At 45.0% G+C, this 15,964-nt stretch overlaps 1 protein-coding gene across 7 annotated transcripts in view; it reads right to left on the bottom strand.

The window, feature by feature from the left end:
- Nucleotides 1–15,964, bottom strand: part of robo3 (roundabout, axon guidance receptor, homolog 3 (Drosophila)) — a 472,426-nt gene that overhangs the window by 40,429 nt on the left and 416,033 nt on the right. For all 7 annotated transcript variants that reach the window (XM_055660827.1, XM_055660830.1, XM_055660829.1 and 4 more), the window contains exons 15-17: nt 13,359–13,483; nt 8,900–9,071; nt 2,039–2,233 (exon numbers count right to left, since the gene is read on the bottom strand). In XM_055660827.1, the coding sequence (XP_055516802.1) occupies nt 2,039–2,233; nt 8,900–9,071; nt 13,359–13,483 (492 nt within the window). The remainder of the gene's footprint in view (nt 1–2,038; nt 2,234–8,899; nt 9,072–13,358; nt 13,484–15,964) is intronic.

Here is a 15,964-nt window from a genome sequence, read left to right as displayed (position 1 = left end):
CAGAGGTGCTGCCTGACCCGCTGAGTTACTCCAGCACTGTGTCCTTTCTTTTTTGCAACAATGACTAAGGCAGTTCAAGGATTAACGTTACCAATGAAGAAGCAATGACATCTAATTCTGCGGATAATGTGTCTTTCGTAATTGCTGACATCGGATTTTTTGGTGGGATTTAACATGGAGCCACAGCTCCAGCTGTGCTGCACGCTGTGTTACAGAAGACTAATGAATGGGTGAGTGCCTATCCTCTGTGTGTGTAGATTCAGCTGCGGTGTTAGAGGCATCCTGGGGAGCAAAGTCTCTTTCATTCCAGCAAGTGAATGTTAGTCATAGATAGAAACATAGAAAATAGGTGCAGGAGTAGGCCATTCGGCCCCTCGAGCACCACCATTCAATATCATCACGGCTGATCATCCAAAATCAGTACCCCGTTCCTGCTTTCTCCCCATATCCCTTGATTGCGTTAGCCCTCAGAGCTAAATCTAACTCAATGAACTCAGACTAACCACTAGTCGGTGGTTAGCACGGACTCGATGGGCCGAAGTGCCTGTTTCCATGCTGCATTTCTAAAGTCTAAAGTTAGCAGATACCTCACGAGGCGGTCCAAACAGCTGCCTGTCCATCTCTGTGTCGATGACTGGGGGTTGAAGGGGAACAATGTCTTTTTAAAAACATACGGCTGAAGTTGAACAAGAGGGTGCAGTGAGCACCCAGATGTGTCATGGCCAGAGTTGCTCAGAGACCTGGAGTAAATTACTGCAATGCCTCAGTAAATTGGAGCAGGGATCAGCTGAATAGCCGACAGTCAGTGCCTCAAGGACTGCATCACTTACCTGGAAGGTGAAGGGTTTAGTTACTGCTGTAATGGACAGAAGGAACAGTATCGTGCAAGCATTATTGTTGTTAGACGAGAACCGTTGTTGGGGGGGGGGGGGGGGGTGAAGAGATCCTAAGAGTTATCAATCCTCTAAAATCAACTCCAGAACAAGGTGACAATACCCCAAGCACTTTGAATAACAGGGGTCCTGTGTCCACAGGTCACCAGCATCTTGACTCATCAACATCAAATGGGATTAGTTCCATGCAGACAGTGAAGTTATGGGAGACAAAAAATGCTGGAGAAACTCAACGGGTGAGGCAGCATCTATGGGGAGAAGGAATTGGCGACGTATCGGGTCGAGACCCTTCTTCAGACTGATGTCGGGAGTGGGGGAGGGGGGAAATAAAGGATGTAGGTGGAGACAGTAGGACTTGTGGGAGAACTGGGAAGGGGGAGGGGTAGGAGGGAGAAAGCAAAGGCGATCTAAAATTAGAGAAGTCAATGTTCGTATCACTGGGGTGTAAAATATCCAAGCGAAATATCAGGTGCTGTTCCTCCAATTTGCACAGGGCCTCACTCTGGCAATGGAGGAGGTCCAGGACAGAAAGGTCAGAGTGTGAATTGGAGGGGGAGTTGAGGTGCTGAGCAACCAGGTGATCAGGTTGGTTAAGACGGACTGAGCGGAGGTGTTCAGCGAAGCGATCGCCGAGCCCTTGCCGATGTAGAGAAGTTGACAACTGGAACAGCGGATGCAGCAGATGAGGTCGGAGGAGGTGCAGGTGAACCTCTGCCTCACCTGCACCACAATCTGTGTTTGTATTTGGAGTATGATAATGCCCACTATCTGGCCTATCTGTGTGGCAGGGATAACTCGCTGCCCCTGGCACCATAACTTCATAACCTCCTCCCTTGACTCTATCCAAGGACCAAATCAGTCTTTCTCTGGAGAAAAGGAGCAGGTGTGGTTTCAGGTCAGAATCCTTCTTCAGACTCAAATCTGAAGAAAGATTCGGACCCGAAACATCATCTACCCCTTTTCACCAGAGATTGTGCCTGACCTGCTGAGTTACTCCAGCATTTTCTGTCTATCTTCGGTGCAAACCAGCATCTGCGGTTCCTTCCTGCACCGATAACTCGTCGCACGGCTCACTGCCATGTGTTTCTATGAAGAGCCTTGGGCCCAACACAAATGTCAGTTGTTGATGTAGTTTCCCTCCTCACCAGTGTAGTGACTGAGCTCCTTCCTCTTCTTTCGTCGGCAGTAGAGCCACACGCTGAAGCCCATCAGGATGACCCAGCATGCCCCTCCGATGCCAGCAATAAATGCCGGCTTCTTCACCACGTCCGTTATCTGCTCCGCCAGGCTGACATTTTCTGTGTCCTCCACAGGAACTGACTCCTGGTCCGAAGGGAGACCTGGGGACAGATGAACAGGTTAGAAGAGACTCCAAAGTGCCCCAAAAATAAAGCCATTCAAAGTAAACCAAGTCAAAAATTTGAATTGGGCACTGATGTAAAGGAAATGTTATCCTACTGACCGCTCTGTCAATAGCCTCCTGACCATCCAAATAGCCTCCTGACCATCCAAATAGCCTCCTGACCATGACCACCCACAACCAATTTCTGCTTAACTTCTACCTTGAAATGTTACCTTTGTTTGCTGTATGTTTAGGAACTCCCACCTGATAGAAATGTATACAATTATGAGAGGTCTAGATAGGGTAAACAGTCAGAACCTTTTTTTTCTGAGGATGGAAATGTCAAAGACTAGAGCGCATAGGTTTAAGGTGAGAGAGACAAAGTTCAAAAGAGATGTGTGGGGCAAGTTTTTTTACACAGATTGGAGGGTGCTGGTGGTGGTGGAGGCAGGTACAACAATGGCTTTTAAGAGGCTTTTTAGATACAGTCATGTATATACAGTGAATGGGAGGGTTATGGATCGTGTATAGTCAAAGGAGATTAGTTTACCATGGCATTATGTTAAGCACAGGCATTGAGGGTCTGTGCTGTACGGTTCTATGCTAAATGCTCCCATTTCCTCTGGTCCATAATTCCAAATTATAAGATCAAATATTTTATGAGAGAAAGGGGCCATCATTCAACCGATTAGATTTAGAACTGCCCTGCCTAATTACATATTCCAGTACAGGATCTATACCTTGCAGTTCTCAGGCCTTTAAATACGTCAGAGTTGCTTAAAGGTGGTGAGATTTTTGCCTCGACCGCTTTTTCAGTCAGTGCGCTTCTGACCTATAGCCTCACTCCCCTCAGCTATTCATGGCGTGCTTCAATCATTTACTTTGAATCTTTCCCTCCTTGGTTTCTGATGCCCATGCTCATGGGAATAGGATTTGTTTTCCATCAATCTATTTCAGTGTTGCATCATTTTGTACACCTCAACTAAGTTCACCAAAGGCTTCTTAACCATCAAGGGCCTGTCCCACTTTCATTTGCGCGACGCATTTATGCGTCACGACGCGCGCATGCCGTGCATTACGCGCACATGGCGCATGGTGGCGTAGGCAGTGATGCGCGGTCGCGCGCTGCGCCCCAGGATTTTAGGATTCACAAAATCTTCGCTCGCCACCTGCGTGATGCGCAAATGACGCCCAAGTGGGACGGGCCCTTTAGACTCTTGAACCACCCTGTCCAAACCCATCTCAGTACCAAACTGCCAAGGACAATGTATAAGGTTGCACTGGATATATCCGCTTGCACTATTAGGGTTTGGTTCAGTTCAGTTTGGTTTATTGTCACGTGTAACGAAGTAGAGTGAAAAGCTTTTGTTGCATGTTAACCGGTCAACGTAACGACAATACACGACAAGACATTATGGAACACTCTGCCGCTGCACATCAGACAGGCCCCCTCACTGTCCATCTTCAAAACCAGTCTTAAAACCCTTTTCTATTCCTGGGCTTTTGACCCTGCATGAGACTGCTCCTGTTTATAGTGTTTTTAATGTTTTTTTATTGTTTTTACTCTCTCTTTTAATGTTTTAATTGTCTTGTAATAATTTTTTTTTGTTCATGATTAGTCATGTACAGCACTTTGTTGCAACAGTGGTTGTTTTTAAAGTGTTCTATAAATAAAGTTATTATTAATACATGACTACAATCGAGACATCTACCGTGTATAGATACATGATAAGGAAATAACATTTAATGCAAGGTAAAGCCAGTAAAGTCTGATTAAAAATAGTCCGATGGTCACCAATGAAGTATATACTAGTTCAGGACTGCTCTCGGGTTGTGCTAGGATGATTCAGTTGCTTGATAACAGCTGGGAAGAAACATCCCCAGGCAAGAATAGCAGCTAATTTATGGTATTATTGTTTGTTGTCTCTTTATTTGTTGTGTTGTTGTGCTTAATGTGCCTGTAAAGCTGCACTAACTAAGAATGTCATTGTTTTGGTCCCGATGCATATAACATTTTAATACACTTAACTCTCCCCAGCCTGTTCTGTTCCAAAGAAAATAAAACTGGAATTGACGAAGAGGTGACACAGTGGTGTAGAAGGGGGGGCCGTATCTTTACAGTTCCACACTCCTGGATTCAGAGACTGTGTCGAATTTGTACATTTTCCCTGCGACTGTGTGGGACACCCCCTGTTAGTCTGGTTTCCTCCCTCATCCCAAAGATGTGCAGGTTGTGACATTATTTGGCCTCTGTAAATGATTCTTCATGTATCGGTGAGGGGTAGGATATGGGGGAGTTGATGGGAATGGGAGGAGCATAAATAGGGTATGCTTCGAGTAAAATGGGCGCTCGCTAGTTGATGTGGATTTGGAGGCCCAATGGGGCTGATTCTGCACTAATTCTCTCTTGGAATCTGGGAAAGTTTCAACATATCCCTGGAGACCACTGGCGTAGTCTTTAGACTTGAGAGATATAGTGCAGAATACAGCTATTTAGCACACCGAGTTCGCGCTGGCCAGCGTTCACCCTTTACACTAGCACTATCCTACACACTAGGGACTAGGGACAATTTTCAATTTTACTGAAGCCAATTATCCTACAAACCTGCTCGTTTTTGGAGTGTGGGAGGACACTGGAGGACCCACAGAAAAGCCACGTGGTCACAGGGTGAACATACAAACTCCATACCTATGGTTGTTTATGAAACAAATGCAGATGCTGGAAAAATCGAAGGTAGACAAAAATGCTGGAGTCACTCAGCGGGTGAGGCAGCATTTATGGAGAAGGGTCTCGACCCGAAACGTCGCCTATTCCTTCTCTCCATAGATGCTGCCTCACCCGCTGAGTTTCTCGAGCATTTTTGTCTAACTCCATACAGACAGCACCCGTGGTCAGAATTGAACCTGGGTCTCTGGCGGCGTAATGCGGCACTTCTATCGCTGTGCCACTCCCCAGCCCATGGAAGAATCTCTGTCTTCTACGGAATAGAGCAGGTGGCTACCATGATCATTTCACAACTGATGGATTTATGTTAAGCCTGGGGATTATGGAAATCGACATAGGAAGATGGGAGACATGGATCTAACGGGATAGCTGCAGCGGCTTCGTGTCTGTCTGATCCGCTCCTGTCTAGACCAGTGGAGACGTGTTCACCCGCTGCTCACTGCTTCTTGCAGCAACACCGCTCCATGCTGGGGTGATGCAGTCAACTGCACACACACAGCCAAGGCCGATTGCACAGCTCCACAGCTAAATGAGGTGAAATTATTGTTTAATTTGTCTTTAATGAATAATTCTCTGTAAAGGGATGTTTCAAGCTGGGCTGTGCAAAGGCCTCCTGCTGAATGAGGCTCACATTGTATCAGATTTTTAAAATAATTTCCCAGTCATTAAAAATGCATTTCATTGTTTAATGGTGTTTGATGTCGCTTCAGCTTCAATGGTCTCTAAGTACCTGTGGGGCTCCACGGAGCTCAATTTCTGGATCAATTATAATCTAACCAATTGTTTAAATCATGGGAACCCAGAGACTTTGAAGACTAGGCATCAAAACTGCCAGTTTTTTGTTAGAATTCTAGATGCTTACAACACAGGAGAGATCACGCAAGGTATTGTGTTTGCACCAGCTCTCTGAAAGAGTTAGTTGCACTGTCTTGGCCTTTCCTCAAATAATGCAAAATCTTTAAGCGCTCACTCAATTCCCTTCTGAAAGCCGTTCCTGACACCATTTCCACCATCATTACAAACAGTGCATTGCAGATTATAGCACCAGGCTGCTTAAGAAATTCTCATCTCCCTCCTTTGATTATTTGGTCAATTATCTTAAATGAGAGTCTATTAGTTATCGACCCTCCTGCCAGTGGAACTCTCCATTCAATCAAGACCTTTCAGAATTTTAAAGATGCGTATTGAATCTCCCAAAAACCTCCAAACATCTGCTCTGAGCCACACAGCACGGTACTGACAACCTTCCCTTCAAGAATCACATGGTGGATTTGGCTGGTCAGCATTGTCATTAGGGAGCACCAGATGATGCATTGACCCATACGTTTTTTACATTGGATGTATGTGTCCGGACTGAGATTTCAGGCAGCAATTGTGTGCTATCCCTTTCATAGAACAATGCTGCTCAGATACAGGCCCTTCGGCCCACATTGTCTGTGCTGAACATGATGCCAGGTTGAACCAATCTCCTCTGCGTGCACCTGATCCATAGCCCTTTATTCCCTGCGCCTATGTAAAAGCCTCTTAAATGCCAAGATCCTGCCTGCTTCTACCACTACACACTGGCAGATTGTTCCAAGCATCCACCACTCTCTGTGTAAAATATTTGTCCCGCACATCTCATTTAAACTCCCCCCCTCCGAACTTAAAAGTATGCCCTCCAGTTTTTGACATTTCTGTGAATCAACCAACAAACCTGTACGTCTTTGGAGGAAACCGAGATCTTAGCGAAAACCCACGCGGTCACGGGGAGAATGTACAAACTCCATAGTCAGGATCGAACCCTGGACTATGGCACTAAAAGCGCTGTGACTCAGCAACTCTATCGCTGGGCCACCATGCTGCCCTAAACACTAAACACTTTGTCTAAACACTTTCTAATACTACTGGTGTAAGGAGGATTTACTGAATCCTACCATCAGATTTCCCAGGTGTTGGTTACCATTTGTCAGACGAGATGCTATTCTACACGTGCAGCAGCAGTATTAATTTTCTAATTTATGCATTTTTGATGCTCCTTGCAAGGCCAGGATTTATTGCTTAATTCCTCTGGACAGGGTGGTGGTGAGGACGTTCTTCAACTGCTACATCCTTCTTGTAAAGTTACCTTGACAGTGCTGTTGGATAGATACTGCAGGGCCCCAGCAATATACTTCCCACTCAGGATGGTGTGCGATTTAAAGGGGAACCTAGAGATGAACTACTTATAAGGTCAGAAGGAATAGGAGTAGAATTAGGTCATTCAGCTCATCATGCCTACTCCGTCATTCAATCATGGCTGATCTAACACTCCGTCCTTATCCCATTCTCTTGCCTTCCCCCCCATAACCTCTGACACTTGTACTAATCAAGTAAGGTATCATATAATGCACCGAATTTTGCTGTCACATCCCAATTCAAAAGACCCCTATCCATTCGAGAAATTTAGCAGACAATTTAGACTGAATCTTCAGAGCATTGTTGAGGACCAGTTGCATTGCTGAAGGTTCCATCATTTGGGTGAGATATATGCTTCTCAGTGTTTCTAAAAGATTGAATTATGCTATTTGAACAGCAGGGACATTTGACCTCAGTGCCTTGGCCACCAATTCTGAAACAAAGATTAGGGATTAACCTTCAGAATGGCAGGCAGTGACTAGTGGGGTACCGCAAGGCTCGGTGCTGGAACCGCAGCTATTTACAATATACATCAAAGTAACATTAGTAAATTTGCAGCTAACTCAAAGCTGGGTGGCAGTGTGAACTGTGAGGAGGATGCTATGACAAAGCAGGGCGCCTTGGACAGGTTGGGTAAGTGGGCAGATGCATGGCAGATGCAGTTTAATGTGGATAAATGTGAGGCGATCCACTTTGGTAGCAAAAACAGGAAGGCAGATTATTATCTAAATGGTGTCAAGTTGGGAAAAGGGGAAGTACAACGGGATCTGGGGATCCTTGTTCATCAGTCATCAGTAAGCATGCAGGTGCAGCAGGCAGTGAAGAAAGCGAATGGCATGTTAACCATATAACCATATAACAATTACAGCACGGAAACAGGCCATCTCGGCCCTACAAGTCCGTGCCGAGTCATATGTTGGCCTTCATAACAAGAGGAGTGGAGTATAGGAGCAAAGAGGTCCTTCTGCAGTTGTACAGGGCCCTAGTGAGACCACACTTGGGAGTATTGTGTGCAGTTTTGGTCCCCTAATTTGAGGAAAGACATTCTTGCTATTGAGGGAGTGCAGCGTAGGTTTACAAAGTTAATTCTCGGGATGGCAGGACTGTCATATGTTGATAGAATGGAGCGGATGGGCTTGTATACTCTGGAGTTTAGAAGGATGAGAGGAGATCTTATTGAAACATATAAAATTATTGAGTGTTTGGAGACGCTAGAGGCAGGAACCATGTTCCCGATGTTGGGGGAGTCCAGAACCAGGGGCCACAGTTTTAGAATAAAAACTGTGATGGAGACGGTGAGATCAAGAAAGGGGAGGGAGGTGTTAGAGATGGTCCAAGTGAATTTGAGTGCAGGATGGAAATTGGTGGTGAAGTTGATAAAGTCCATGAGTTCTGCATGGGTGCAGGAGGTAGCACCGATGCAATCATCAATGTAACGGAGGTAGAGTTTGTGGATCGCTGATCAGCGTGGACTCGGTGAACCGAAGGACCTGTTTTTGTGCTGTATCTCTAAACTGCACATCTTTATCCGCAAGACATGCTCTATTAATCCAAGCCTTTCTTCCTCAGTTACATTGCTAAGGTAAACATGACATCCCAGGTTCATCTAGAGAAGAACAGCTAACCCTGCATTCTTAGAGTACACGAAGTGTAAACAATGAAGCGTTATAGAAATGTGTTACAGGAAATAAATGTTGTATTTGATGCAGAGCCTTTAAATGCTGCAAGTGGTGGAGCATTCTCCCTGTGTCAGCAGTTACCATGAGACTCTAATCCACTTACTTATGAGGACAGTCGCTGGCTGGCTCCGAACTCCAACTCCAGCGCTTGTAGCCGCTGCCACTTCCACGTGGTACAGCACGCCGGCGATCAGTCCGCGGACCACCGTTGAAAGGACGGTTCCATCAATTGACTTGTTCACATGGAAGCGGGTATCATTTCCCAAGCACCAAATCTACCGGGGAAAACAACATGGATCCAAATCAATATCATTCCCATGTGCAGTGAAACAGAGATGTGTGGCTCATAGAACAGGACAGCACAGGAATAGGCCATTCGGCCCACATTATCTAAGCCGACCATGATATCAATTTTCAACTAATCTCCAAATGTGGCTTACCAGAATTGTTATTCATCTGCATTTAACTTGTTAATTTTTATACTCATTGCCCTGACCGATAATGGGCTTCTTCACCACCCCATTCACTTGTATTGCTCTTTTTATGGAGCTAAAGATTTGCAGCCTAGACCAATCTACACATCTATGACACCGTCAAAGTGTCCTTCCATTTACTATATGCTTTCCTCATACACTTGAGCTACTACAGTGCAACACCTCACACATAATAAAACCAGTTCAGCAACATATGCCCCTGATTTTGCCTCCAATGCTATCAATGGGAATGATTTTGATCGGGAAATAGCATAGTAAACATCAACTACTTTTCGCTCAGTCTACAACCACAGTGGCAGCTACTTGGCTGACGGCAATGACCTGAGACAAGGCTTTGTCTGATAATGCCTTTTTTTAAAAATCTTAGGAACAACAATTTGATTATCAATGTATTAATGTGGTATTATGTGATTAGGTAGTGAATGACGATCTGTCCTAACCAAGAGATAACCAAGGGCTCTCAGTGCAATTTAATCAATATGTTATTAATTTGCATTGAACATGAAAACATGGTGATATGAAAGATATTAGTGCAAGTCAATATAAACAGCATAGCAAGCGATGTCAATACTTATAATTACAGAGTAATTTAAGAAAACCAAATGGATGCATTGTTGGTTATTTTCCTGCAAATGTTCATAATTAAGAACAATTTATTTCCCACTGCTCTCTGAATCCGCTTTCAATCCCCATTTCTGAAGGAGATGTCATGTAGGGCGTCACGGTGGCACTGCGGTAGAGTTGCTGCATTACAGCGCTTGCAGCGCCAGAGGCGCAGGTTCGATCCCAACTATGGGTGCTGTCTGGCTACGGAGTTTGTACGTTCCCCCCTGAGACCGCGTGGGTTTTCTCCGAGGTCTTCGGTTTTCTCTCACAATCCAAAGACGTACTGGCTTGTAGGCTAATTGGATTGGTATAGATGTAAATTGTTCCTAGTGTTAATGTGCAGTTATGTGTTAATGTGCAGTTAACTGGTCGGTGTGGACTTGGTGAGCCGAAGGGCCCGTTTCCATGTTGTATCTCTAAACTAAACTAAATTACCCTTACACGTAACTTTACTGCATTTGGTTGTATTGTTATTTTATAACGGTTGCCAGTGTCGGAGCTCCGATCAGCGCGGCCCGTGGACTTCGGGAGCCGCGGACTCCGGGGAGGAAGCATCCGCTCTAGACACTCCAAGCCGCTGAGAGTGTTCACCCGACGCTAGAGCTTCATCATCCGGCGAGAGGGCCTGAAGCATCGGGCTGCTATAGCGGCGACTGTGGAGGCCTCAATAGGCCCGACTATGGGTGAACAGGGGATGGGACTGGACTTTTGATGCCTTCCCCCACAGTTGTGGGGGGATGTTTTTATGTTTATTGTTAAATTTTTTAATGTTGTGTCTTATCTTTATTTGTGTGCTGCAATGGCAAGTCAAATTTCACTACACCAATTGGTGTATGTGATAATAAATGTCCTTTGTATCCTTTGTAATGTTCTTTACTTTTACATACTGTACTTTTATATTCTTTTGCACTGCAGTCTTGCACTTATCGTTGTATTTATTTTGTATTTATCATTACTATATGCGTGCTGTTTACTCTGTGAGCTTCATGTGAACAAGGAATTTCATTACACAGTGTATAGATAAACAAATTGAATCCAACATCGGAAGATCTGGATGTATTAAGAAGTTTCATCTTAAGCTAAGGAATGGTAGCCCCAAGCAGATTTTGATGGTTGATTTGACTAGACAGTAGATGAGTAATTAATATTTCAGCCTGATAAAATGATGCCTTTGACAATTTAAAGATGATTAAAAGATGAAGGGACAAAGCAGCTTTATATGGCTTTGGTTAGGCTGAGTTTGTAGTAACTGCATGCAGTTCTGGTTGCCCCATTACAATGAGGATATAGAGGCTTTCGAAAGGGTGCAGAGGTTTACCGAGGACATGTCTGGATTGTCTATAAGAGGGTATAAGTCACAGGGAGAGAATGGACAAACTAGGATTGTTTTCTCTGTAATGTCGGGGGTTTGTAGAGAGACCTGATCGAAGTATGTCAAATTAGGAGAGGCATAGATAGGGTAGGCAGTCAGAACCCTGTTCCCTGGATGGCAAAAAATCAAATTCTAGAGGGCTTAGATTGAATGCGAGAAGGGCAAAATTGAAAGGGGATGTAGAGTGTGTTATTTTACACAGAGGGTGGTGAGTGCCTGGAACATGCTGCCTGGGGTGTTGGTTGAAGAAGATGTGATAGTGGTATTTGAGAGAGTTTTGGATGGGCAAATGGATATGCAGGACCTGGATAATATGTAGGCAGATAAGAGTTGGTCTCAGCGTTATGTTTGGCATGGATGTTGTGGGCCAAAGGGCTGTACAGTTCTATGCTGTTCTATTATCTCATTGGAGCTCACACTTCTAATACTCAAACTCGAGCAGCCGACATCAAACACAGACTATTATTGTTTCAAGAGGTTTTAGTTTCTACTAACGCTTTGGCAACTTATTCCAATCAAAATATCACCTATTCTTTTTCTCCAGAGATACTGCCTGATTCATTGAGTTACTCCAGCATTTTGTGTCTCTCTTTGAGAGGATTAGATGACGGATAAGACCCAACCATGCAGGAAAATGCAAGGGAAGTGGGTTAACATAATAGTGCTACAGTTAGCAATAAAAGGGGCAGAGGAGGAGTTACTGAACGATAGTGTGTAGGAGCTGGATCGATGATAGTCAGTAACAAGGAGGTACATCTTTGTCAACATCAGCTGTTTGGTAATCTGGCAGGGGTTGGGTGGGGAAGGTGGGGGGAGGGAAGGGAAGGGTCACAACTGCCTGTTTATTGTTTCTTTGAGGTCTATGAAATGAGAACCTGACTGATGCCATTTGGGGTAAACACTGTTTCACGCATCCATCATGATGATTATCTACCCCAATGGATGCGACCAGATTCCATTACTGGCTCTGACTGTGAGGGGCTGAACCAAAATGAAAGGATGCAAGTGGCTGCTTTGACCAGCCAGCGTGTTTGTACTGAATGATGAATCGCCATTCTCTTCGCCCCCACTCAACGGCAGGACAATTCCCAGCGGAACCAAACGGCTGTTTTTGTTGTGCAGAATGCCGTTAGTCATTGTCTCCATGTTTCGCTCTGTTAATTCTGTCTTTTCAAAGTTAGACGCAATTTTGGTTCCTCACTGTGGGTGCTGCAGAAGGCTGAGCCAAGCCAGAGGCATTGAAAGATACAAGTCAGCTGACCAGATAGTGATACCCTGACTAGCACCCTCACAATTACACAGTGGCCACCTCCCTGTCATGCCTCCCATTGTGTCTCATTGTCTGTACTCGTGCTCACCTAACAAACAGCTAACAAAGGCCTGTTTCCTTTATCATCGTTACTTTTTTACATATCTTTCATTCATTTGTTCTATATCTCTCTACATCACCGTGTAAATCTCCCGTTTCCCTTTCCCCTGACTCTCAGTCTGAAGAAGGGTCACGACCCGAAACATCACCTATTCCTTCTCTCCAGAGATGCTGTTTGACCCACTGCCTTACTTCAGCTTTTCGTGTCTATCTTCGGTTTAAACCAGCACCTGCAGTTCCTTCCTACACGTGCATCCTATTGAATTCAGATTGAGATCAGCAAACTCGATGCCAACCAACACTTGCCAGCACTTAACTCCAGCGAGAGAAAAAAAAATACTTCAAGGGAACACTTCAAGCAGAAAGTGCAAAATACAACCCCTAATCCTCAACTGTTTTAACTTTGGTGTTGAGTATGCATGACCAGTCCTTCCTTAAAACAGGGCAGCTGCAAAGGGAATAAAGATCAATTAAAGTAATGAACATATGGTAAACAGTAACCTTATCACCATTAAAGGCTCATTGTAAAAATGCCAAGCCTTCATGGATTTATGAGGCTTCTTTTGTTTTCGTTCTTCACCTCAGAACAATTATGATTAAATTCTTTAATTAACATGTCCCAACTGTTGAGAAATTAGGCTAATATATTTTCAAACCCCAGTCATTAGCCCACCCCGGTTCCACTGTTCATTTGATTTATCCCTCCAGTGGCCTGGCTTACCCTGTACTCCTGGATGATTCCATTCTGCTCCTCAGCAGGGGGTGGCTCCCAGGACACGCTGATACTGGTGCTGTTACTCAAGCCAATAGTTGCCACGGTAACAGCTTGCGGTGGGGCAGCGGGGGCTGTTTTTGTTTCATGCGACAGAAAAAAAGAAGAAAAGAATGTTTAAGTGAAGAGAAAACAGGCAGAGCAGGCCTCCAGACCAAAAAGCACAAGGTGCTGGAGTAACTCAGCAGGTCCTGCCAGCATCTCTGGAGAACATGGATAGGTGATGTGTGGGAAGGAACTGCAGATGCTGGTTTACACCAAAGATAGACACAAAATGCTGGAGTAACTTAGCGGGACGTCACCCATTCATTCTATCCAGAGATGCTGCCTGTCTCGCAGAGTTACTCCAGCGTTTTGTGTCTATTTTATGGATATGTGATGTTTCATGTCGGGAGCCTTCTTCAGCCTGATTGGGTTGGGGTGGGTTATGCTGAGGAGAGTGGAGGGGCAGGAGAAAGCCTGGCAGATAAAAGGTTGATACAGATGAGTCGAGATGTTTGATGAGCGGATGGTTGGACAAAGACCTGAGATGAAACAAAAAGATTGACGGGTTATGAATTGTGAAGCTAGAGAAAGGGATGTAGGTGGGAGGGTTGAACTAGTTGCTAGTCCAGGTGGGACACAAGGGTGAGGTCGGGGAGTATATTGAGGAAGAAGGGCATGGCAGAGGGTTATGCAATTACCTAAAATTGGAGAATTCAACGATCATACCGAAGTGGAATATGAGGTGTTGTTCCTCCAGTTTGTGTGTGGCCTCACTCTGGGAATGGAGGAGGCCCAGGACAGAAAGGTCAGAATCAGAATGAGGAGCCGGTAGATACAATAGGCTTTAGCAGACCGGGCGCAAATGTTCGGCGAATTGATCGCCAATTCTACACTTGGTCTTGCAAAGTACAAGAGGCCACATCGAGAACACAGGATGCAGTAGATGAGGTTAGTGGAGGTGCATGTGAACCTCTGTCTCACCTGCAAGGACTACTGAGGCCTCCGATTGGAGGTGAGGGAGGAGGTATAGGGACCAGGTGTTCCATGTCGTGCAGTTGCAGGGGTAAGTACCTGGGGTAGGGGTGGTTTGGGTAGGAAGAGATGAGTGAGCCAAGAAGTCACGGAGGGAGCGTACTCTACAAAAAGGGTGGAAAAGGGTGGGGATGAGAAGATGTGACTGTTGGTGGGATCATATTGGAGGCTGAGATGATGTGTTGGATGCGGAGGCTGATGGGGTGAGAGATAGAAGCGGGCTGTGCAGAGCTGAGGAATGGTAAAAGGCTTATGAGGAGGTGTCCAAGAATTGATGCCTGGCAAGACTCTGAGGCAGCTCCGTACATGAACATATTTGAGATAAAGTGAGTTCAGGGATGTCTTAAGGACTGACCGAGTCAGGCTAAACTGGGTTAGTGGTGGTAACAGAGAACGTGAATCTGGCAGCAGTTTTCAACAATATTCAAAGCACTTGAGTAATAAATAGATCTTTTAAAATTTGATTTCATTTTTCAAAAATAAATTTAAATTATATTTCATTTTGAAGCATCGTGAAACGTTCAAGGCCAATTTTTATGAGGTAATTGACTGCTTTTATCCATATCAACAATTTCTGTGTGGAGACATGTTCCCTCAGGGGAAACCACTGTCATGGCAAGTCATAAGATCAGGGCAGCTCACAAAAATACACAGCGAATGAAAGCTGTTTTGTCCTTCACCTTAGTCCATCTCCCTTCCACAGCCCCCAACCTCATTATTCCACAACCCTGCATTGCCTGCTTCTATCTCCTTCCGAAAATCCACAAACAGGATGCCTTGGCACACCCATTGCTCCTGCCTGCTCCTGCCTCACGTAACCCATCTCCAAATACCTTGATTCCATCTTATCCCTTCTTGTCCAGTCGCTTCAAACCTACATCTGAGACACCTCACATTCCCTTCAATAACTTTCAATTTCCAGGCTCCCTTAACCTAATTTTTTCTGCAAACATCCAGTCCCTGGATGCAATATTGTTGCTCTTATCAGAGACAGAAGAACGTAATGCTTGGCACTGCCCATCCAGCATGACAAGTTGGAGCAACGCAATGGCATGTAAAGAACAATTCCTCCAATACCCCATGCTTAAGCCAGACTATTAATCCTTCAAGGAAAGATATGATGGAATAACCCAGACCATTTTACTGCTGCCTCTGGTCACTCCATTGTCTTTCTTGCAAGTATTAAATTATGATGAACTACCAACTATTTAATGTCACAGTGGCACAGCTGGTAGCGCGACAGAGATCCGGGTTCGATCCTGACCTCGGGTGCTGTCTGCGTGGAGTTTGCACCTTCCCCCTGTGACTGCGTGAGTTTCCCCTCCGAGTGCTCCGGTTTCCTTCCACACCCCAAAGACAATCAGGTTTGTAGCTGTAAAAATTGCCCCCTAATATGTAGGGCAAGATGAGAAAGTATTATAACATGGAATTAGTGCGAATGGGTAATCGATGGTCAGCATAGACTCAGTGGGCCGAAGGGCCTGTTTCCATGCTGCACCTCTAAAATAAACATTTCTCCATTGTGCAGCTGAAGGACA

This window comes from Leucoraja erinacea, chromosome 32 (assembly GCF_028641065.1).
Source record: "Leucoraja erinacea ecotype New England chromosome 32, Leri_hhj_1, whole genome shotgun sequence".
NCBI lineage: Eukaryota > Metazoa > Chordata > Chondrichthyes > Rajiformes > Rajidae > Leucoraja > Leucoraja erinaceus.
This window is presented reverse-complemented; position numbering and strand designations above follow the sequence as displayed.